General features: G+C 30.1%; 2 protein-coding genes across 2 annotated transcripts; one reads left to right on the plus strand and one right to left on the minus strand.

Annotated features, from left to right (window-relative positions):
- The first annotated feature begins 327 nt into the window (after positions 1-327).
- On the plus strand, positions 328-21,327 carry LOC106793413 (dynein heavy chain 10, axonemal). The gene is made up of 58 exons (XM_014760312.1): positions 328-428; positions 520-598; positions 682-826; positions 941-1,201; positions 1,269-1,324; positions 1,403-1,777; positions 2,067-2,146; positions 2,225-2,381; positions 2,474-2,737; positions 2,844-3,034; positions 3,116-3,711; positions 3,785-4,084; positions 4,170-4,295; positions 4,426-4,658; positions 4,753-4,902; positions 4,976-5,248; positions 5,334-5,521; positions 5,610-5,889; positions 5,991-6,235; positions 6,795-7,041; positions 7,136-7,408; positions 7,485-7,915; positions 8,509-8,672; positions 8,759-9,106; positions 9,215-9,606; positions 9,681-9,818; positions 9,919-10,109; positions 10,213-10,388; positions 10,448-10,701; positions 10,807-11,334; positions 11,615-11,773; positions 11,834-12,094; positions 12,188-12,445; positions 12,599-12,884; positions 12,987-13,264; positions 13,390-13,654; positions 13,758-13,972; positions 14,063-14,251; positions 14,349-14,540; positions 14,622-15,076; positions 15,153-15,348; positions 15,419-15,638; positions 15,716-16,028; positions 16,125-16,419; positions 16,514-16,974; positions 17,038-17,318; positions 17,404-17,558; positions 17,632-18,384; positions 18,459-18,797; positions 18,886-19,087; positions 19,181-19,323; positions 19,408-19,569; positions 19,654-19,957; positions 20,034-20,245; positions 20,358-20,525; positions 20,614-20,793; positions 20,904-21,050; positions 21,160-21,327. Exons 1-58 carry the CDS (start codon positions 328-330, stop codon positions 21,304-21,306), a joined length of 14,478 nt encoding a protein of 4,825 aa, XP_014615798.1. The 3' UTR covers positions 21,307-21,327.
- LOC106793429 (ufm1-specific protease 1) lies at positions 21,035-22,447 on the minus strand. Its single transcript, XM_014760329.1, has 3 exons — positions 22,180-22,447; positions 21,919-22,089; positions 21,035-21,826 (listed from the first exon to the last, which is right to left on the minus strand). The coding sequence occupies exons 1-3, from the start codon at positions 22,312-22,314 to the stop codon at positions 21,482-21,484; spliced, it is 651 nt and encodes a 216-aa protein (XP_014615815.1). The 5' UTR covers positions 22,315-22,447; the 3' UTR covers positions 21,035-21,481.
- Positions 22,448-22,542: the final 95 nt, after the last annotated feature.

Raw genomic sequence — 22,542 nt, forward strand, 5'->3', positions numbered from 1 at the left:
TTTCATGAATTAACTAATTTATACGATTTAACGCCGACATATATTTACATAAATATTAGCATAGAGATTACAAATATATATTAATACTTACAAGAACGAAGTTATCTTAATTCACAGCTATTTTAATTTTATATCATCTGAAATTTGTCAAGGATCACTATGTCGATTAATTTCATTTAAAAAATAAAACAAAGGAGGTAGTGTTTATTACGCGATTTATTACAGTGTTTTATAATAGATTATAAAGTATAATCATTATAACCTTACAAGGAAAAATAATTTCTCTTCAAGAATTGAAAATATTTCTTAAAAATAGGATATAGAAAAATGTCAACGATAATTAGCGAATCTTTCCAAGATAATTTCAAAAAGGAGGATGAAGGAGAAGTTTACGATGCGCAGCCGGATTTTCTAGAATTGGATAGTCGGTAATACTTTTTTTGTAACACCTTACATTAATAAACTAAGAATGATTATATTTACCAAATATTATTTCAATAAAGAATCATCATTTTGCAGTATTATTTGGATTAGAGAACGGGTATTACGATTCTTAGGCTTACCTGGTCACGAACATCTATTTGATAAACTCATACGCGTAATATATATATATTTTTTATATAATTTATCAATTTAAATAGTTATAAAATATATTACATTTGTTTTTCATTCATTTATTAGGCAAACAATGGATATTATGAAGAGAAATTGATGAATTTTTTAAATCATAATTTATATTCAATTACAAATCTCGAAAATAAGATTATTTTCTTTTACAAAACATATTTAAAAGAAATGGTACAAGAAGAAATAGCAGTTTGGGAAAGTAAGTACTATAATTATTATACTTATTAATTAACATATGCAAATGATGTTTCATATAAATTATATCTTAATATACGCACACATTAAGTTAACGTGAAAGAAAAATGAAATAAAGTTAGCGCATTAATACTAGGAAAAGTCGAAAGGACCGATGAAAAGAAAAAAAAGAAAAAAAGGAGGCTAAAAAAAGGTAAAAGTAAAACTAGTACGATAAGAAGTCAAATTGTATTATCTTCTATGAGTTTGGAATCGAGTATAGATTCCTCATCCAGCGAAGAAGAAATAGAAGATGAAGAAGAAGAAAGTTTAGTAAAACCGAGTGGTGATATTACAATGCATTTTATGAGAAAAGGTCGGCCCAAAGATGATAGCATAGGTAATAATACTAATAGATTATTTTTAAACTCATTTTATAAACAAATATATATAAATATTGTTTATAGACATGCAAAAATTTGTTCCACCACTTGGCGAGGAAGATAAATATATCTTAACTAAGGTAATCGAATATTAGAAAAATTTAGTGGTACCTTAAATTGTGCAATAATGAAACTACAAGAAGTATTTCTTTATCTAGAGAATGGTAGACAAAGAAAAGAAAAAACCAATTATTCATATTATATGCGGGGAAATTGATGGACAAACTTTTGATTTTCAAAATGTGAATTTTTTTTACTTTATGAGAATAAACGAAGAAGCAGTTCCACCTTTTGAAACGTACGAAGAATGTCTCGATCAAATGCCAAGCAATTTAATCGTTGGATCTATCAATGGACACTTTTTAGCATCTTTGAATGCATTACTTATCCATGTATTCAAACCTTTAGTTGATAAACAGTTTCGAGGGCCTCATTTTGGAAAATATTATAAAATTGAAGAGTATGGTGACGTACTAGCTACCACGGATATAGCAAAAGCTTCGTCTACCCTAGCTGAGATTGCTGAATCTAAGGTTTATATGATATATATATATCACACATTATAATGTATAGGGTGTAACCCATGTCATTTGAATGAATTTATTTATTTAAAAATAGGCTTCCACCTATAGAAGGCCGTCCGATTTTCGGCGAGTATCTCTTTCGCTTTCAAAAAGATCCCAAGAAACTTCACAAATTATTACAGAAAAAGTGCTAGATGAAATAAATGATTTTCATGACGATACAGAAGAAGAAGGTACATCAATTAAAAAATCCTTAATAGAACGTAGCGCATTAACTATTTCAACTGTCGGAGAGAAGACAGAAGAAGAAACTGAAGCAGAGCAAAGTAAAAAAGATATCTTAGAATATTTAGACAAGCTGTCAGCGAATGTACAATGGTTCATATTATAGATTAAATTATGTCAACATTTTGAATGAATATTTGATACTTACATTTTTGTATTTAATATTTCTAGGACTTTACAGAATATAGAAAGTGATATTTTATTGACAATACCAAAAATTCCTGAATTAGAAAGTTCTACTCTGCCGGATGAAGTTTTATTAAATAATAAATATATCATTGACCAATTGGAAGAGATAATCATGTCTTGGGAAATGCATATACAGCAAGTATATATTTTATTAATTAAACAAATATCAAACAATCTTTATTTATTTATTTATTTAATATCAATGTAAACACACGAACATATTAATTTGAGGTATTAGAATTATACATTAATAAGTCACCTGAAGGTAAAGGACCAATTACTGAATATCATTATTGGCATGAACGTGAGACGGGATTGTCAATTCTTGTTGAACAATTAAAAATTCCTATTATTCAGAGAATGCTCAAATTATTGAATACAATTTTATCGCCTATACCTATAGCTTTCAATCATTTTAAAAATGAACTTTGGAAACATTATAATGAAGCTCGAGATAATACCAAATTTCTCTTTACCATTATGAGACATTTCAAGGTAAAATAGAATTTGATCTTTTTCAACAACTTTCTATAACTTAATTAACTTATATATCGTATGTGGTGTAATTATTTTTTAAAAATATACAATTTAATATTAATAGTTGATAAGTCACACAGACAAATTCAAGCAAATTAACAGCGTTATTCCCTCCTTGTTAAATGGATTGAAAATGATTTGGATATTATCATCTTATTATTCTTCCGAAGACAAAATGATGTCTTTATTTGAAAGAATTTCGTGGCAACTTTGTCAAAACATCAGAACAAATTTATCAATTGACAAGTTATTCAAGTACGTTAGTTAATTCATTTTGTCATTTTTTCACGGTATCATTAAATGATATATATTAAATAATTGTAATAATATTTTTAGTTATCCACTGGAAATTGTTTTAAAAAAATCTAAAGATGCTCACGAAATGATGAAAAGTTGGAAAATATCGTATTTGAAAACGAGAGATGATATTGAGGATACAGGAAAAGGTGCACGTTGGGAATTTGATCAAAAACGTCTTTTTCGAGAAACAGAATACATAGCGGATGTTTGCAAGGATATTAATGTTGTAGCCAATGTTCTTCAAGATTTTTATAATATATTTGGAACCGATTTGAAATCAATCATTTACGAACCAGCACATATCGATACGATTATAAAACGAGTTGGATTATTGTTGGAGCCATTTAAATTGGCCGAATTCGATGTCTTCAGTCCGTTCAACAAAGAAAATTGGGAAGCAACAATATTGCGTTTCAATGCAGAAGTTTCTTATTTAGAAAATGATGCCAAATTTTTTATTGACGAATGTTTTAAAGTTCTCATCAGCGCAAAAGATGCACTCGAGATGCTTTTCAAATTCAAGGATAGAAAAACTAGAGTTGCCATAAGGGAAATATTATCTAGTAAATTTGAAATTACTATGCAACAATTCAATAAAGAAATAGGCTCTGTGGAAAATATATACAACAGAGGTGAGACACCTTGAATTTTGTATTCAAATAAAGTAATAATAAGAATATAACGTATTAATATATATATTTTCAGGTAAACGAAATCCTCCTTTACTGATGTACCATCCACCAATAGCAGGCGCAATTTTTTGGGCAAGACAATTGTTTTATTGTCTCAAAGGATCTGTCTTATACTTTCAAGACATACAGGAATTAAAACATAACGAATTGAAGCTTATGGGTTTCAGTCAATATCTTGATATAGGTAAACAATTGAAAACTTTTGAAGAAATTAAGTTCAATTCATGGATTGACAAAGCTCAAGAAGCCATTACAAGCATTATGAAGAGTAATCTGCTCAAAGTAGTACCAATAGAAGACGAGTATGAAGAAGGTTTTAAAAAATTAATTCTCTTAATATTGTCAAAATTTGTCAAATCATTTCTTAATCGTCATATCTGCAATCATATTGTTTTCAGACGAACGTAAATTAAAAAATGGTGCCATTTTTCGTACATATAAAAGATTAAAAGGGAAGGAACAGATGGTAATGCCTGTTGGAATTTTACACAAAATAGACCAGTTATTATTAAAACCAAGCATTGGTAAAATCTTAATAATATCTCAATCACTTTGCACGCAATTATATTTAAATTGAATATTTTTCAACGCACGTTTCTTCCTCTTACTCTTGTATTTTTGTTGTTGTGCTACAATAATAATTTGTTATTACAGATACTCTCAGTTCGATTGGTGGTTCTAAAGCGATGTCAATCAAAGGAGGTAGTAGATCGATTCATTCGCAAAAAGGTCAAAAAATGACTTCTGCTATTTCCTTGCAAAACAAACAAATCGCTATTATTCAAAAACAAAAGTATATTGACTTTATGCAAGACTCTATTCTGATCGAGTATCAATTACGTTTCGAAGTAAATTTTAATTGGGAGATTTTTGAAATAATTCGCGAGGTAAATATTGATAAACTTATTTAACTAAATAATAGAAAAATCAATATGAAGATATAATAGAGAAAATAGATCAAAATCATTATTTTTTGAACAGACAGAACTGATGGAACAATTAGGTTTTAACTTACCTGATATTATAAGAAACGTTGGTATTCAGAAAAATCGACTAAGGACAGACATCGAGGCGGTAGAAAAAATAATTAATGAATACAACGTGATCATTGATAAATTAGACAAATCTGATGTATGTAATATGCCGAAAAAATTTTCAGATATTTCATTAATAGTTTAATTAAACACATCATCTGTGATTATAGATCCAGTTATTGAAAAACACTCTTCTTAGTATTGAAAAACATATTCAACCTGGGATTATACGATTTAATTGGAATTCTTTGAGTATAATTGACTATACTAAATTATGTGAAAAATTATTGAAAAATTTAAAATCTATCGTTGAACAGATTAATCAATTGAAAAAAGAATTAGATGAAAGAATTGAATCTGAAATACAGAATTATAATTTAGTATCATTAAATACTAATGCGTCAGAATCAAACAATGTCGATGAAATTTTATTACCTTGCAAGGTTCAATAATATTATTTTATAAAGCATATCTTAATATAACATTTTAATAAAAATAGAATAATAAGTAAACATGTTTTTTTGGCAGACATTTTTTATAAAAATAGAGACTCACAGAACAGAATTAGTTTGTGCGATGTTAAAGGCATATCAGTCTGCAAGCCCTATGCTGTTAAAAATTGAAAGCTTAGTAGAAGGAACTTCTACTGGAAGGAGTCCAAATATGCGTCTTTTTTATGAAAAATATGAAAAGAATATATTTGCAGCGTTTATAACGTATTTATATATTTTTCATGAGAGTACTATTATTATCAAACTGTTTAAACCTGAGTAATTTATTTATTCATTTCCTATTTTTGTTTAGATGTATGGCAAACAATATGGAATTTTGGAATAAGATATTATCCGATAACAAAGTGACATTTCAAGTGGATGCTATATTAGTTGCATCGGAGGTCATCTTGAGGCCGTCGCCTAACGAAATTAATAATATTATTTTGCACGATGTACAGGATCTATTAGAGAGATTAAAAGTATTTCCCAGATGGATGAATGGTACTTGTATAGAGTGTAAACCCCAAAGAAAAGATTCCGCGGAAGATTTATTTACAGTTTCTTTCTTCGAAGATGTCATGAGTATTCAAGTAATTTTATTTCAATACATCCAACTTTGTAGAGAGTACACAGTATATGTATATATATTTATGTATATATTGAAATACAGAAGATTTTATATATGTCATAGGTAATTAACGATCTTATATTAACAATTCAAGATACTGCTTATAAAATATCTATTGATTGTTGGAGGTACTTACAAAAATGGAAGAAATATTCTAATCTTTGGACTTTTGATAAAAATGTAGCTGGAGAAAAGTTTGCATCTACTAAGCCTACGCTTCGAAAATATGATGAAAAATTTACATTTTATGGTGGTATTTTAGAAGAGCTCGATGATATGGCACCTAATGTCGATATATCTTGCATACGGTAAATTTCTTGTGAATATAATTCCAGTATTATACATTAATTTGTCCTTAGCACTTATATATATATATGTTACCGTCAAAGCCGCAAATCAGTCATTGCTAGTTATTCCTCGGCATTGTTATCAATATAAAGCGCCTTCCGACGACTTTTTACAGAGTTTTTCCTAGGCATCGAACATAATACTTTGATATTCTATAGAATATCAAATTACTATTTTTTGAAAAGTTTTGGTAAATATTTTTTATGCTAAAAGTGAATAAATATTAATAAAACTTATATTAAATTAAAGTACATTCTTTTGTCTACGCGTAGAATACCAAATCGAGTTATAAATCAATCTGAAAAGGTTCATAAAATGGCAAAGAATGCGATGCTACAAATTTTTACTACTTTGCCATTTCTTTGAAAAGTTTCGGCAAATATTTTTTAGCAATGACTGATTTCCGGCTTTGACGGTAACATATATATATTCATATCTGTCAATGGTGAGGTACTTTTGTTATCTCTTACATTTATAACATTTTTTTTCAACCGTTTGATATTAATCGTCAATCGCAAGGATCAATTTAGAACCATTAATGGAAGGTATAGAACATCATGCAACGGAATGGAAGCAAGTGCTTGGTAATTTTCTTCTTACTGATACAATTAAAGAAATGGACAAGTTTAAAGAACAAATGGAGCAGTATCGCGACAGAGTTGAATTAGTAATTACCGGACTAGAACGCTTTACAATGATTATGCAAGCTATTTCTGATATTAAAAAAATGGCTATTCAAGCAGAAGTACAATACACGTCATATCAGGTTTGTCGTTTCGTAAGATTTTGACAATTGGTCAATTAACAATTATTATCCTTTCTATTCATTTATCAATGTGATTTGTTTTTTTTTTTTCAAGGAAACCTTCAAAACCCTGCGTGCACACGGAATAGTATTTTCTGAAATGGATGAAAAGATGGCTTATGAACTTCAAACTGATTGGGAATCTTTATACCTCGGAGCTCTTTATCGAGCTTCTACCATTATTACTACTAGAGAGAAATTTGCTGAAATGATTCAAGATCAAATAATAGAATTCAATAATGAGCTTGCGAAATTCATTGAAGATTTTCAAAATAATGGTCCAGGCAGTGTTGGAGACAATCTTGATTTAGGTGTACAAAAGATGACTGTATGTCTTAATAAATATATAGATTTGATATCATATATTGTATATTACAAACGGATAGAGCTTCTCTTTTTTTTAGGAATATGGAAAATTGATAGAAAAATATGATGAAAAACGTCGTAATTTGACCAACTCTCAAATGTTATTTGATCTTGATCCAGCAGATTATACAGCATTTTTTAAAGTTAAAGAAGACTACGAAGGCATGGAGAAATTATTTAGTTTATATAAAGAACAAAAAGATGCTAGGAGTGAATGGGCTCAGACATTGTGGGTTAATTTGAACCCACAACAATTACTTGACGGTATGGAACACTTCATCAAACAGTTCCAAAGATTTCCAAAAGTAGTAAAAAAGTTGGACATTGGGCAGACTTTGGAAATGAATATGAGAAACTTTAAAAACTCTGTGCCATTATTTGTTGAGTTGAAAAACGAAGCAATGCGTGAAAGACATTGGATGGATTTAATGCAAAAAACAGGACAATACTTTGATATGAATCCAGATAGGTGCGCTAATAATTAAAATCAATCATGTTCTCAAGGACATGCGACTTATTATATAAGTTTTTAATTATAAATTATAGTTTTATAATCATAAAACTGTATAGTTTTAAGATAGTGTTACTACCGTAGTTAGTTTATCATTATTATGTTAATTTATATAGGTACTTAAAATAATGACCATATTATCTATTTATAAGTACGTAATAGTTTTTGTAACACATTGAATTCTATGGTAATATAATTATGTGTCACTTTTTAGAATTATTAGAAAGGGACGAAAGGTTGATGCTCAAAGAAATTTTCTTTTTTTTCTTTTTTCTTTCCAATTGTTTACAAATTTTTACAGTGATAGTGATTTCTAATATTTCTATTCTATACTAAATAGACATTATAAGATAATTGCAAACAAACATTAAGTTTATTAAATATTAAAAAGAATAATAGCCGCGTGTGTGTGTATGTGTGTGTATGTGCACGTTTATATATATATTAGAATATGGGTGAACAAAAAATCAGTTTAATGGAAGGGTGAGTTAGATCGTTTAGTTAACAAAATGTTAATCACGGTTATATTCTATTATCTCTTATGTTTTAAGGTTTACATTAGAAAATATGTTTGCCATGGATTTGGGGAGGTACCAGGAAATAGCACAAAGCATCGTAACAAATGCTATTAAGGAATTGGCAATAGAAAAGGGGGTCAAAGAAATTGCAGAAATTTGGAAAAGCACGGAATTCACCGTAATACGACATTTTAAAGGTAATTATAAAGTCGTATATAAAGAGAACAAGAAAATATAGTAATTACAATATATATATGCAAATAATATAAAATAATTGTTAAAGGACTTGAAGATCGAGGATTCGTTCTTGGTCCCATTGACGAACTTAATCAAATTTTAGAAGATAATATGTTAAATGTGAGCAGTATGGCAGCCTCACAATTTATTGGGCCCTTTCTTAATGTAGTTCAAAATTGGGAAACGACTATGCATACGATATCAGAAGTATTAGAGCTATGGATACAACTACAACGAAAGTGGTTGTATTTGGAAGGTATTTTTGTCGGAGGAGATATTCGATTGCAACTTCCAGACGAGGCTAGAAAATTTGATGATATTGACAAAGCATATAAAAAGATTATGATGGATACTGCGAGGATATTAAATGTCCATGATTGCTGTACCATTCAAGGCAAGAATACAAATCAATGTTTTTTATTAAGCACAATGCGCAATAGATAAATTTAATTTACTAAATTTTTTTGTATCAGTGTAATTATTATCTTTTACGTGTATTCAGGAAGAAAGGATGAATTTATGTCTATGATTGCTGGGCTTGATAGATGTCAGAAATCCTTGACCGATTATTTGAATAGCAAACGTATTATTTTTCCGAGATTTAATTTTATCAGCGATGATGAATTATTGAGCATTCTTGGTAGCAGTGATCCATCAGTGATTCAAGAACACATTGGCAAAATGTTTGATAACTTAGATAAATTAAGTCTACATTTAAATGAGGATAAGAGAACTGTAGTTACGGCGCTTGTATCATGTGAAAAAGAGATCATGGAATTTAAAAATACTGTACTTGTCGAAGGAAACATAGAAAACTGGATGGTTTTAGTTTTGAATGAAATGAAAATATCTAATCGATATTTAACAAAAAAAGCCGTCTACGATTATGGAAAAGTAAGCAAGGAAAAGGTTTATTTATACATTTGTATTTTTTAATAAGATATTTTTTCATGTCAATTTCTAATCAGATAAGACGACCAAGATCTGAATGGATATTAGATTTTCAAGGAATGATGATACTTGCTGCTAATCAAATCTGGTGGACCGCTGAAGTGGAAAATGTTTTTAATAAAATATCGATAGGAAAGAAACAAGCTATGAAAGAAGTACTTTTAAAATTAGCTCAATTTTTACTTTCCTTTCTTAAGATATAATTATTTAATATAATCAATGTTATTAATTATCAATTAATTATTTCGTTATTAGTATCTGCAACAACTGAACAATCAACTTGACGAAGTAGTATCCCTAATGGGAAGTGATTCACTTACGAATAATGATAGAAAAAAATTAGATGCTTTATTAACGATCGATGTACATATTCGTGACATAATTGAAGGTTTTGTAAGAGATAGTATTATAGACCCAATGGAATTTGAATGGGAAAGTCAATTAAGGTTCTAATCAATGATACATTAAATTATCTTTATATTATTTGTGCTATGTATTTGCATTTATGTAAATATGTATGTATATATGCGCGTTATCGTTTGAATTTAGATTCTACTGGGTACGCGATCTTGACAATATATGGATAAATCAATGTACAGGTGCTTTTGAATATGGATACGAATACATGGGTCTAAATGGACGATTGGTAGTGACACCCTTAACAGATAGAATATATTTAACTCTTACTCAAGCATTATCGATGCACTTGGGTGGAGCACCTGCTGGTAAATATATATGAATATATCGTTTGTTCACAATTCTATATTATTCTTCCTTTTTAAAGGTCCTGCTGGTACTGGAAAAACTGAAACAACAAAGGATTTAGCCAAAGCCCTAGGTTTATTATGCGTTGTTACAAATTGCGGAGAAGGAATGGATTATATTGCAATAGGAAAAACATTGAGCGGACTAGTTCAATGCGGAGCGTGGGGTTGTTTCGACGAATTTAACCGTATCGATGTTTCTGTTTTATCCGTTATCTCGACTCAACTTCAAACAATACGTTCAGCATTGCAAATGAAAAGTAAATATTTTGTGGTACGTATTTCAACGTATATTGTTTTTTTTTTTTTTAACAGTCATAAGAGAGTATCGAATTTAATTTAGAATAATAAATATCAATAATCATATTTTATTTGATAGTTCGAAGATTACAATATTCCCTTGGATACAAAAGTTGGTATATTTATTACTATGAATCCTGGATATGCTGGTCGAACCGAATTACCGGAATCCGTTAAGGCACTTTTCAGACCGGTAGTATGCGTTGTGCCAGATAACGAATTGATTTGTCAAATCAAACTCTTCAGTGCTGGTTTTCTAACGGCTAAAATTCTGGCAAAAAAGATGGCAGTTCTCCATAAATTGGCGCAAGAACAACTTAGCAAACAAACGCATTATGATTTTGGGTTAAGAGCTATGAAATCTGTACTTAATATGGCTGGACAATTAAAAAGAACATCTAGCGACTTAGCAGAAAATCTTGTCCTAATGAGAGCTCTCAGGGATATGAATCTTCCTAAATTTATATATGACGATGTACCTTTATTTTTGGGTCTTATTACAGACTTATTCCCTGATCTTGACTGTCCCAGAATAGAATATCCAGATTTTAATAGTGCTGCGATCAAGATGTTGGAAGAACATAACTATATTGTTTTAACAGAACAAGTATGTGCATATACTACTACTACTTTGTTTTTTTAATTGTTCATGCTAACCTTAGCCATGTTGTTTTTACAATTTGGTTTTGTTATTGCATGTGTATTATTTTTTTTATGATTAACGTTATCGGTTCTTATTTTGTACATATCCTAGCTCCAGTGATCCAGGATCACTGAAACAAAATACTACTGCTACTACTGATGTTTATTTATTCACATATTTATTAAATAATAGTTTTTTCCTTTCAATTTTACACGATTTATAATAATATTTCAAATTATATTAGCTTGAGAAAATCACTCAACTTTACGAAGTCATGATGAGTAGACATTCAACAATGATCGTTGGTCCTACTGGAGGTGGAAAAACTGTTATTATCGAAATATTATGTATGACTCAAACTTATTTGAATATTCCTACCAGTCTTCATATCTTAAATCCAAAGGTATGTGTGTATTTTTATTGACTACATATTTGAAATAATAAATAATATATTTGTTTAAAGGCATATACTGTGGTTGAGTTATATGGTGTACTAGATCCAACAACACGGGAATGGACAGATGGCCTTCTTAGTAATATTTTTCGCGAGGTTAATAAACCACTCGATTCTGAACAAGAAGAAAAAAAATATATATTATTTGATGGAGATGTCGATGCATTGTGGATTGAAAATATGAATTCGGTAATGGATGACAACAAACTTTTAACTTTGCCTAATCAAGAAAGAATAAAACTTCAAAACCATTGTAGTCTTCTCTTTGAGGTAATCAAATGATATTGAAAAGGATACACAGACAAGTATCTAATATTTAACATTTTATACATAATATTTTGAAAGTGTTTTTTGTCAATTTAGGTAGGTGATTTACTATATGCATCTCCTGCTACTGTGTCAAGAGCTGGTATGGTTTATGTGGATCCAAAGAACTTGGGTTATCAATCATATATCGATAAATGGATAAAATCTATAAAAAATGAGGATGATCAAAAATTCCTTGCTCGAATGTGCGAGAAATACATCCATGGTGCGGTTAATCTTATTATAGAAGGAATGATGGGATTACAAAGAGTAAAACCACTTCAAATGATCATTCCTCAAACTAATTTAAACATGGTAAACTCTTGAATGAAAACATATTAATTAATATATGTAAATAAAAGAGAAAGTTGTTTATATTTTTGGCATTTATACAATATTTTTATGTCCTTCTCTATTGTTGCTATAATTCTATTTTATAAAAATACTTTCTAATTATATATTTTGTAGGTAATACAACTTTCGTATGTGTTTGATGGATTGTATTCTTTGCTACAAACTGACGAAGAACTTTTAAAAACCAAGTCTTATTTAACGGATCAAGCAGAACAACCGGTTCAATATGAATATACTGCAAATAGAGAGGACCTATTAGAAGCAATGTATATTCAATCGTGTTATTATTCCTTAGGAGCTTCTTTAGTAGAGAATGCTAGAAAGACTTTTGACGATTATATGAAAAAAACCACTGGATTTATGCTCGTTGAAGATACAACTGAAAAACCAGCAACAATACGTGAGTTAATATTGAGAAATGTGAACTGTTCGGCATCAATAAAATTACAATTAACAATAACAATAACGATAATGAGTGAAAATATATGTAATATGTATGCAGGATACATACCAATTCTATTCAATACATTATACGAATATGTTTTGGACATACACAAAAAAATATGGATACCATGGAAATGGCTTGTACCAACATACATTCACGATCGGTTAAAAAATTATTCGGAAATATTAGTACCCACCGAAGACTCTTGTCGAGCAATATGGTTTATCAATTTAATGAATAATTTACAAAGACCTACGTTATTGGTTGGTGAAACTGGTACCTCCAAAACAGCTATAATTCACGATTTTTTAAGAACCATCAATACCGACAAATATGTAAGTATATTATTATTAGATTTATGTCATTTTTTCACATGCCAAACAAACCAAAGTATTTAACGTATTGCATTTAATTAAGACTTACTTACGTTAGCTGTTATACATATGTTTCATTATTACAGAAAAAATTATCTATTAATTTCTCATCAAGAACAACTTCGATGGATGTGCAGAAAAGTATTGAATCAGCTGTGGAAAAACGATCCAGAGAAATATATGGGCCATCACCAGGAAAAAAGTTAATTATTTTCATAGATGATATGAATATGCCGATGGTAGACACATATGGGACTCAACAACCGATCGCATTTCTCAAGCTATTACTTGAAAGAGATGGTTTTTATGGTCGTGGAAAAGATCTCAATTGGAAATATATCAAAGATATTTGTATGATTTTAGATATATTTTCAAGCATTTTATAAATGTGAAAAGAGAATTCTATTTAATAAATTATATATGTAATTATTTTTAAATTTTAAATCACACACAGGCTATTTAGCTGCAATGGGGAAACCTGGTGGTGGAAGAAAGGTAGTCGATCCACGATTTATTTCGATGTTTTCTGTTTACAATGTCACTTTTCCAATGAACGAAACGCTTCAATATATTTATAAGAGTATTTTAAAGGGACATTTAGAAATATTTCCAGAAGAAGTGCAATCTACCGTTGATAATATTGTTCATATTACATTGGAGCTTTATCAGGTTGTTAAAAAATATATTAACAATTTTTTATGGATTTCATAATCGAATAATTATTAAGAAAACGGATACTAAATACATTTGTTATTTTAGATAGTTTTAACAGAATTATTGCCTACCCCATCAAAATTTCATTATATCTTCAATATGCGAGATCTTTCAAGAATAATGGCAGGTGTACTTCAAAGTCATCCAGATTATTTTCCAACCGTAGAACGATTTGTTCGACTTTGGAGAAATGAATTTACAAGAGTTATATGTGACAGATTAATTACCCAGGATGTAATAACACACACACATTTTTATATTCTAATACTTCTTTATTATATTATATTTTAAAGAACTTCCAAGAAAAATGATTGGATAATATATGCTTTAGGATCAGAATTTAATAAAAGAACATATAGCTAACAAGATAAAAGATACTTGGGAAGAAGAACCTGCATTAATTGAATACACATTAAGGGATCCTTTGCTTTTTGGAGATTTTAGAAATGCTTGTTATGAAGAGGAACCAAGGTATTACGAGGATCTGTTGGACTACGAAGCTGTATATAATATACTTTTAGAGGTAGCGTTTTTCTTATCTTCCATTAATGAATATTCATATCATTATACTGTGCTCGAAAAAATGTCAATTATCTTGGTACAGATTTACGAAGAATATAACGAAAGGAATATTGCAAAATTACAAATGGTTCTTTTCAATGATGCATTAGAACATCTGACAAGAGTTCATCGTATTCTCAGAATGCATCGTGGCCATGCTCTTGTGGTAGGCACCAGCGGTAGTGGAAAGCAGTCAATAATAAGACTTGCTTCATTCGCTGCTAATAGTTCAGTGTTTGAAATCAACTTGAGTCGTGGATACAATGAAAATACTTTTCGCGAAGATTTGAAAAGATTGTACAACATGATCGGTGTCGAGAATAAGAAAGTTGTCTTTTTATTCAGTGCTTCTCACATAATAAATGAGAGTTTCTTAGAGTTGATCAACAATATACTTATGACGGGTCTAGTGCTTGCCCTTTTCACCGACGAAGAAAAGGATGTAATTATTAGTTCGTGTAGAGATAATGCTCTGACAGCTGGTTTTGATATTACGAGGTTAGATAATATCGAATAATATTATTTTCAATTTATCTCTTTAGATATTTATTACAAAACGTAATATTTCTTTCAGGGAAAGTGTATGGGCATTTTTTGAAAAGTCATGCATCGATAATTTACGTATTGCTTTATCTATGAATTTTGCTGATGATTTATTGAGAATACGCTGTCGTAATTATCCTGGTTTAGTGAATAGTACTACTATAGATTGGATGTTTCCATGGCCGGATCAGGCACTGATCGCTGTAGCTAATGTTCATTTAAGAGACGTACGTTATAACATGAAATTCGTATTCGTTAACAATAGTATGAAGTCATCAATTTTATTTATTTTTTCAGAATCAAAACTTGCCGCAAGAATATAGAGAAGACATAGTGTTGCACATGGTACACGTTCATAAGTCTGTTATTGAACGATATACTGTAGATTTTCTAGCAAAATTAAGACGAAAAAATTACGTTACCCCGAAAGATTATCTTAATTTTATAAACACGTTTTTACGTTTATTAATCGAAAAAAGAGATTATATTAATACGCAATGTGATCGTCTGACTGGAGGTTTAAATTTACATTGTTCAATTAGTATAAAATTACCATACAACAAAATAATCATTTATCATTATTTGATTACGTAGGTTTACAAAAAATCGAAGAAGCGTCTATTACTTTAGCCGAATTGAATGATATTCTGGCTGTACAAAGAGTTAAAGTAGCCGACCAAACGAAGAATTGTGAACAATTATTAGCTTCCATTGGTGAAAGTACGGATATTGCAATGGAAAAAAAAGAACGAAGCGTGAACAAGCAAAAAGAAATTGAAGAGAAAAGAAAACTCATTGGCAAAGAAGAATCTGAAGCCAAAGTAGCTCTTGCTGCGGCACAGCCTGCTTTAGACGCTGCGAGATTGGCTTTGGGAGAACTCGATAAGTCGGACATAACTGAAATAAGGTTTCTTTTGTCCTATATCAAGAACTATGTATTTTGTCCTTTTATATATATTTTAAAAATTTTTAATCTTCCTTTTATTTCTATCTATTCATTTAGATCATTTGCTACGCCTCCAAAGCCCGTACAAATTGTCTCTGAATGCGTAGCCATGTTACGAGGTATAAAGGACATATCTTGGAAAGGAGCAAAGGGTATGATGAACGATCCAAGTTTTTTAAGATTATTACAAGAAATGAACTGTGAACAAATCACGCAGAGACAGCAACAAGCTGTCAGAGCACACTTAAGGAAGTCCACGAAAATGGATCAAATGGAGTCAATTAGTAAAGCTGGATATGGCCTTTATAAATTTGTCTTGGCCGTGTTAGATTATTGCACGGTCTACAGAGAGGTATTCTTCCTTCGTTTAAATGTGAAAAAGCAAATCTATCCCAATCACCACAAGGTTATATTCTCTTCTTTTAATATCAGAACATTTTGATTAGGTTAAGCCAAAGATGGAAAGAGTTCAAATGCTACAAATTGAATCTGAAAGAGCACAAAAAGCTTTAGAAAAGGAAGAACGTGAATTAAAACGAATAGAAAAGATTATAGAAGATCTGAACATTAAATACGAATCTGCTATGACGGAAAGGCAAAAGCTTCAAGAGGAAACACATCTTTTGCAACGAAGGTTAATTGCCGCCGACAAATTAATCGGTGGTCTCTCATCGGAAAATGTCCGTTGGCAAAAAGAATTGAAAGGATTACACGAAGAGGAAGAAAAGATCATTGGAAATTGTCTACTTTCTTCTGGATTTCTCGCCTATTGTGGACCATTTTCATACGAATTCAGGAACGATATGATTTATAATGATTGGTCGAGAAGCATCACGGAAAGAAAGATACCGCTTTCACAACCGTTTAATATACAAACACAGCTTAGCGATGATGTGGAAATTAGCAAGTGAGTTGAGCCAAAAAATTTATTATTTGATCACAGTTTATATTAAAATTGATTATTATCTAGATGGACCTCGGAAGGACTTCCACCGGATGAGCTTTCTGTACAAAATGGTATCCTAACGCTAAAAGCTTCAAGATTTCCATTGTGCATTGATCCTCAGCAGCAAGCATTAGAATGGATTAAAAAAAAGGAACGAAATAAAAACTTGAAAATTATGTCTTTTGCCGATGCAGATTTTTTGAAACAAGTCGAACTAGCAATAAAATATGGTTTGCCAATTTTATTTCAAGATGTTGATGAAGTTGATCCTGTTCTAAATAATGTTCTATCAAAAAATATTCAATGTAAGATCAAGATATAATATATTTAAGTAGAAACTCGTTGCAAAATACGTGCATAATTGGCTTGATCAATTAAATTATGTTATAGCAATAGCAGGAAGAACCTTCGTTATGTTAGGTTCTAAAGAAGTCGATTATGATCCAAGATTTCGTATATATTTAACTACCAAAATGTCAAATCCTGTCTTTAATCCTGCCGTCTATTCAAAAGCCATTGTCATAAACTATACAGTGACTACTGCAGTAAGTATAAAAATTATATTAAGAAAGCAAAAGGGAAAAGGATACTTTGGTAATCAGTTTGAATTAAAAAAAGGGTCTAGAAGATCAATTATTATCAGTAGTAGTGAGAATCGAACGACCAGATATCGAAGAACAACGCGAAAGACTTATAGCTGAAATAAGTGAAAATAAAAATTTACTCCGACAACTCGAAAATAGTCTTTTACGAGAAATTTCCATGAACGAAGGCAATATGCTGGATAACATTGACTTAATTGAAACTTTAGAAAATACTAAATCAAGTGCTAGCGAAGTGACAACGAAACTCTTCCTTGGTGAAGTCACGGCTGTTGATTTAAACAAATTACGGGACGGTTATCGGCCAGTAGCAAAAAGAGGCGCTATTTTGTTTTTCGTTTTAACTGAAATGCCTACGGTGAATAAAATGTATCAGTATTCCTTGAACAACTACATTGAAGTTTTCATACTATCTTTAAAAAAAGCTTTACCAGATCCAACTTTGGTCAAACGTCTTCGTAATATTATTCCAATATTGACAAAAAATGTTTATGATTATGGATGCACAGGAATATTTGAAAAACATAAAATTCTTTATTCATTCAAAATCTGCATAGACATAGAACGAAGTATTGATAATGTCAAACCGCAACAATTGGATTTCTTTATAAAAGGATGCGTTACTACTAAAATGTCAAGTAAAGTTAATCCTATTAAGTGGCTAGCTTCCAGTGGATGGGAAGACCTATTAAAATTAGCTAATGATTTTCCTGAAACCTTTGCTAGTCTACCTGATAATATTACAGAAAATATGGACCACTGGAAAAATGTAATCATTGTTCTAACTTTAAAAAGACTATTACAATATACAATCATTATATCATTATTTTTTATATATTTTAGTGGTATGATTTGGATGATCCAGAATCACAAAAATTTCCTTCTAATTATTCTGCTGTGTTAAAGCCATTCGAAAAATTAATGTTGATACGATGTTTCCGTGTGGATCGAGTCTATCGAGCTGTCATTAATTATATAACCGAGATTATGGGCGAAGAATATGTAACACCGCCCCATGTCAATCTGGATTTAATTTTTCAACAATCCACTGCTATGACGCCAATAATTTTAATTTTAAGTCCCGGTTCGGACCCTACTTCTCAGTTAATGAAACTAGCAGAACGATATGGTTTCGGTGGTGGAAAATTCAGTTACTTATCACTTGGTCAAAATCAAGAGAAGGTAACTTGTTACATACTGAATATTATATAATATATTACAATATAACGCGATTTTAATATCTGACGATAATTATTATCTGTTACTTCAGAATGCAATAGAATTATTAGAAACAGCTATATTTAGAGGACAATGGTTAATGTTACAAAATGGTCATTTATTATTACATTTCATCAAAGAATTAGAAAGCTATTTAGACAATTTAGAGAAACCGCATCCTGATTTTCGACTATGGCTTACCACTGATCCAACTCCCGATTTTCCCATAGGAATTTTACAACAATCTGTAAAAGGTTCAAACTTCCTATTTAAAATGAATCTATTTCTATATCTCAATTGGAATAAATAAAGAGGACTAATATTATTTTATATATCTTTGTTTTCAGTTGTTACAGAACCACCAAACGGTTTAAAACTTAATTTACAAAATACTTACTTAAAAATGCCACCACAGACTCTGGAGAATTGTAATCATCCTGCATATAAACACCTCATCTATGTACTAGCTTTTTATCATGCAGTTGTACAGGTATACTAAATATATATATACTTTATACTAAATATGAATTTTTACTAAATAAAAATAATCGATTCGTAACTTTTTACTGAACAGGAAAGAAGAAAATACGATAAAATTGGATGGAATATAAGTTATGATTTTAACGAATCCGATTTTAATGTATGTACTTCTATAATAGATACTTATTTGACAAAAGCTTTAAAGCTTAACGATGCAAGGATACCATGGAACAGTTTAAAATATTTAATAGGAGAAGTAAGTGATAATTAAAGAAAATTGAAATTAAAAAATAAATTGATGACACTAGATAAGGATATTCACAATTGTTCAAATTTTCAGGTAATGTATGGCGGAAGAATAATCGATAGTTACGACCGTCGAGTATCGGAAACTTATATGAATGAATTTTTTGGTGATTTCCTATTCAACACCTTTCAACCTTTTCATTTTTATCAGGACAGCTACGTTGATTACGTCATTCCACCAGAAGGGGATCACGAAGCGTATTTAAATTTCATCGAAGAATTACCATTAGTCAATACTCCAGCAGTTTTTGGTCTTCATTCTAACGCTGAAATTGGTTACTTTAATCAAGCTACTAGAGAGTTATGGGCCAATCTGATAGAGCTACAGCCACAAACAAGTATGAAACAGAGAAAAGAACTTCTCACAATCAGACAAGTGCAATAAATCGTGTCATTTAATATTTGTTATCATAGCAATTAGCACAACAGGAATCAGTAAAGAAGAATTTATAGACAACATAGCAAAGGAAATTCTTGAAAGGATACCTCTAGAATTTGATTTAAATAAAGTAAAAAAAAATTTTGGAGTGGGCGTCACACCATCGACAATTGTGCTTTTCCAAGAATTAGAAAGGATTAATAAATTAATAAATGCGATTTCAAAGACTCTTTCTCAGCTACGAAAGGTAATAATGAACTATTATATATTTAAGAAACGTGTAGTAAATGCGTAAAATCATTTTGCAAAATTAATAAACTTTTATTTATCAATTTAACAAAATAATAAAACTTTTTTAGGCTATTGCAGGAGAGATAGAAATGGATTCTATTCTTGATAATATTTCTATTGCCCTGTATAATGGTATTTTACCTAAGGAATGGCTCAGATTAGCACCAGATACAAGAAAAAATCTCGCTAATTGGATGGATCACTTTCAAAAGAGAATTACACAATATACAGATTGGGTTTGTCGATATAATCCATTCATACGATATTTGTACAACTAATGGCACATAATATATATTCATATTAATATGAAAAATTATTTTTTAGTCTGGTGCCAATGAACCAATAGTTATGTGGTTATCTGGCTTGCACGTGCCAGAAACTTATCTAGCAGCTCTAGTACAAATAACATGTCGTAGAAATAACTGGCCGTTAGATCACTCGCTTATTTATACGACCGTAACTAAATTTACTAAAGTCGATGCTATAGAAGAAAGGCCTGAACAAGTACGTGAATAAATTACAACATGAATAAATGAATTCTCTTAACAATAATACATTTATATGAACTTACGTAATAAGTGTAATTAAGTAATTATTTAATTTTTAAACGAAAGGGTTGCTACATACATGGTCTATATTTGGAAGGAGCTCGATGGGATGTAGAAGAAAACTGTCTTAAAAGGTCTTATCCAAAAGTTCTTACTGAAGAATTACCCATTCTTTTGGTAATACCAATTCAAGCTCATAGACTCAAACTTCAGGTATATTTACGATAATATTACAGAAAGTATAGATTTCAAAAACTCATTCTGATGTTTAACCATTTCAATATATTTTTGCCATTCTTTTCTTTGCTATAAATTTATGTAGAATACAGTAAAAACTCCAGTGTACACAACATCGAATAGGCGCGATGCAATGGGTAAAGGTTTGATATTTGAAGCAGATCTTTCAACGGAGGAACATGTTTCGCACTGGATTTTACAGGGTGTATGCCTTTTACTCAACACAGACTAAATTAATTTCATAATAATAAATAACAATAACAGGTGTGTGTAATAGACTTTAAAAAAACTTAAAAACTTATACTATAATCTAGAAAATAGATTGACATTACAATCATGATTATTCCTATAGAGATTATTCTTTTAGTTAAGTTAAATAAAAAGATAAAATAAATTCAATCGGTATATCAAGTTATTTTGATCTGCGGTAAACAAAGATTGTAAAAAGAACTGTATACAAAGTCTTCAATACTTAGCCATCTTACCCATTGTTTATTTTTTAATTCTTCAGTGCTTTTAGCTTTACCTATAAAGTGTGGATCAATGATTAATAAATAGGCTTCTTTCGATCCAGTATGTATACCAATGATACATTTACTAGAACAATCTTGATCTCCTCCCATCATAATTGGACTTCCAAATTCTTGAAAATGCTGTCTAATAATATGCAAATATTTGGATAGTTCTCGACCACTTACAATGTGAACAATTTTACTACTTATATTATATAAACTACCCAGAACAAGACATACCTATAAGTTGAATAACTAGTACATAGCTTTCTTATTAAAAAAAAAAATGTTGAATAGTATAAAAAATATAATAGTTATAATAAAAGACTCACTTCGAAGCATCCTATCCAATCCCTCGACCCGATAAATGATTTTTCCTTATCCTCCAATGCAACAAGCGTTTCTTGTATTTTTGGTATGCTTGGAACTTCTTGTTCTAAATTCTTATTAATTATAATCCATGAGCAAATTGTCTGCAATGTTCTATACCCACAACCCCATCCCTAAGTAAAATATCCTTCGATTACATATATTATTCTTTCTACATATTATAATCCATTTCATTTAGAAAGATATACATTAAAATTATCTACCATATCATTAAAACCATCGCAACCGTAGTGCCAGTATTCATAAATACCTCGTATAACTGTACTCTCCCTTTTATCGAAGGTAAGAAGACTTTCGTGGATATTCTTTAACAAATTAGTAGAATAATCGACTATCATTTTGTTTAATAAATTAAGTCCAAATGAATGCTTTTAATTTCAACAATCTCAACACAAGTATCACGATAAACAACAATGAACACAAGTGTTCTGCCATGCAATATTATCGGGATTAGGATAGGTTTACAAATGCGATAAAAAAAGAACATCATTGTAAATAGGTGAGTACAAACGGTATAGAAATATGATAGGAATGGACCATCTATAAGTACAAGACCAATGGTTCTA

This window comes from Polistes canadensis, unplaced genomic scaffold (genome assembly GCF_001313835.1).
Source record: "Polistes canadensis isolate GaletaPanama2010 unplaced genomic scaffold, ASM131383v1 scaffold_14, whole genome shotgun sequence".
In the NCBI taxonomy this organism is placed as follows: domain Eukaryota; kingdom Metazoa; phylum Arthropoda; class Insecta; order Hymenoptera; family Vespidae; genus Polistes; species Polistes canadensis.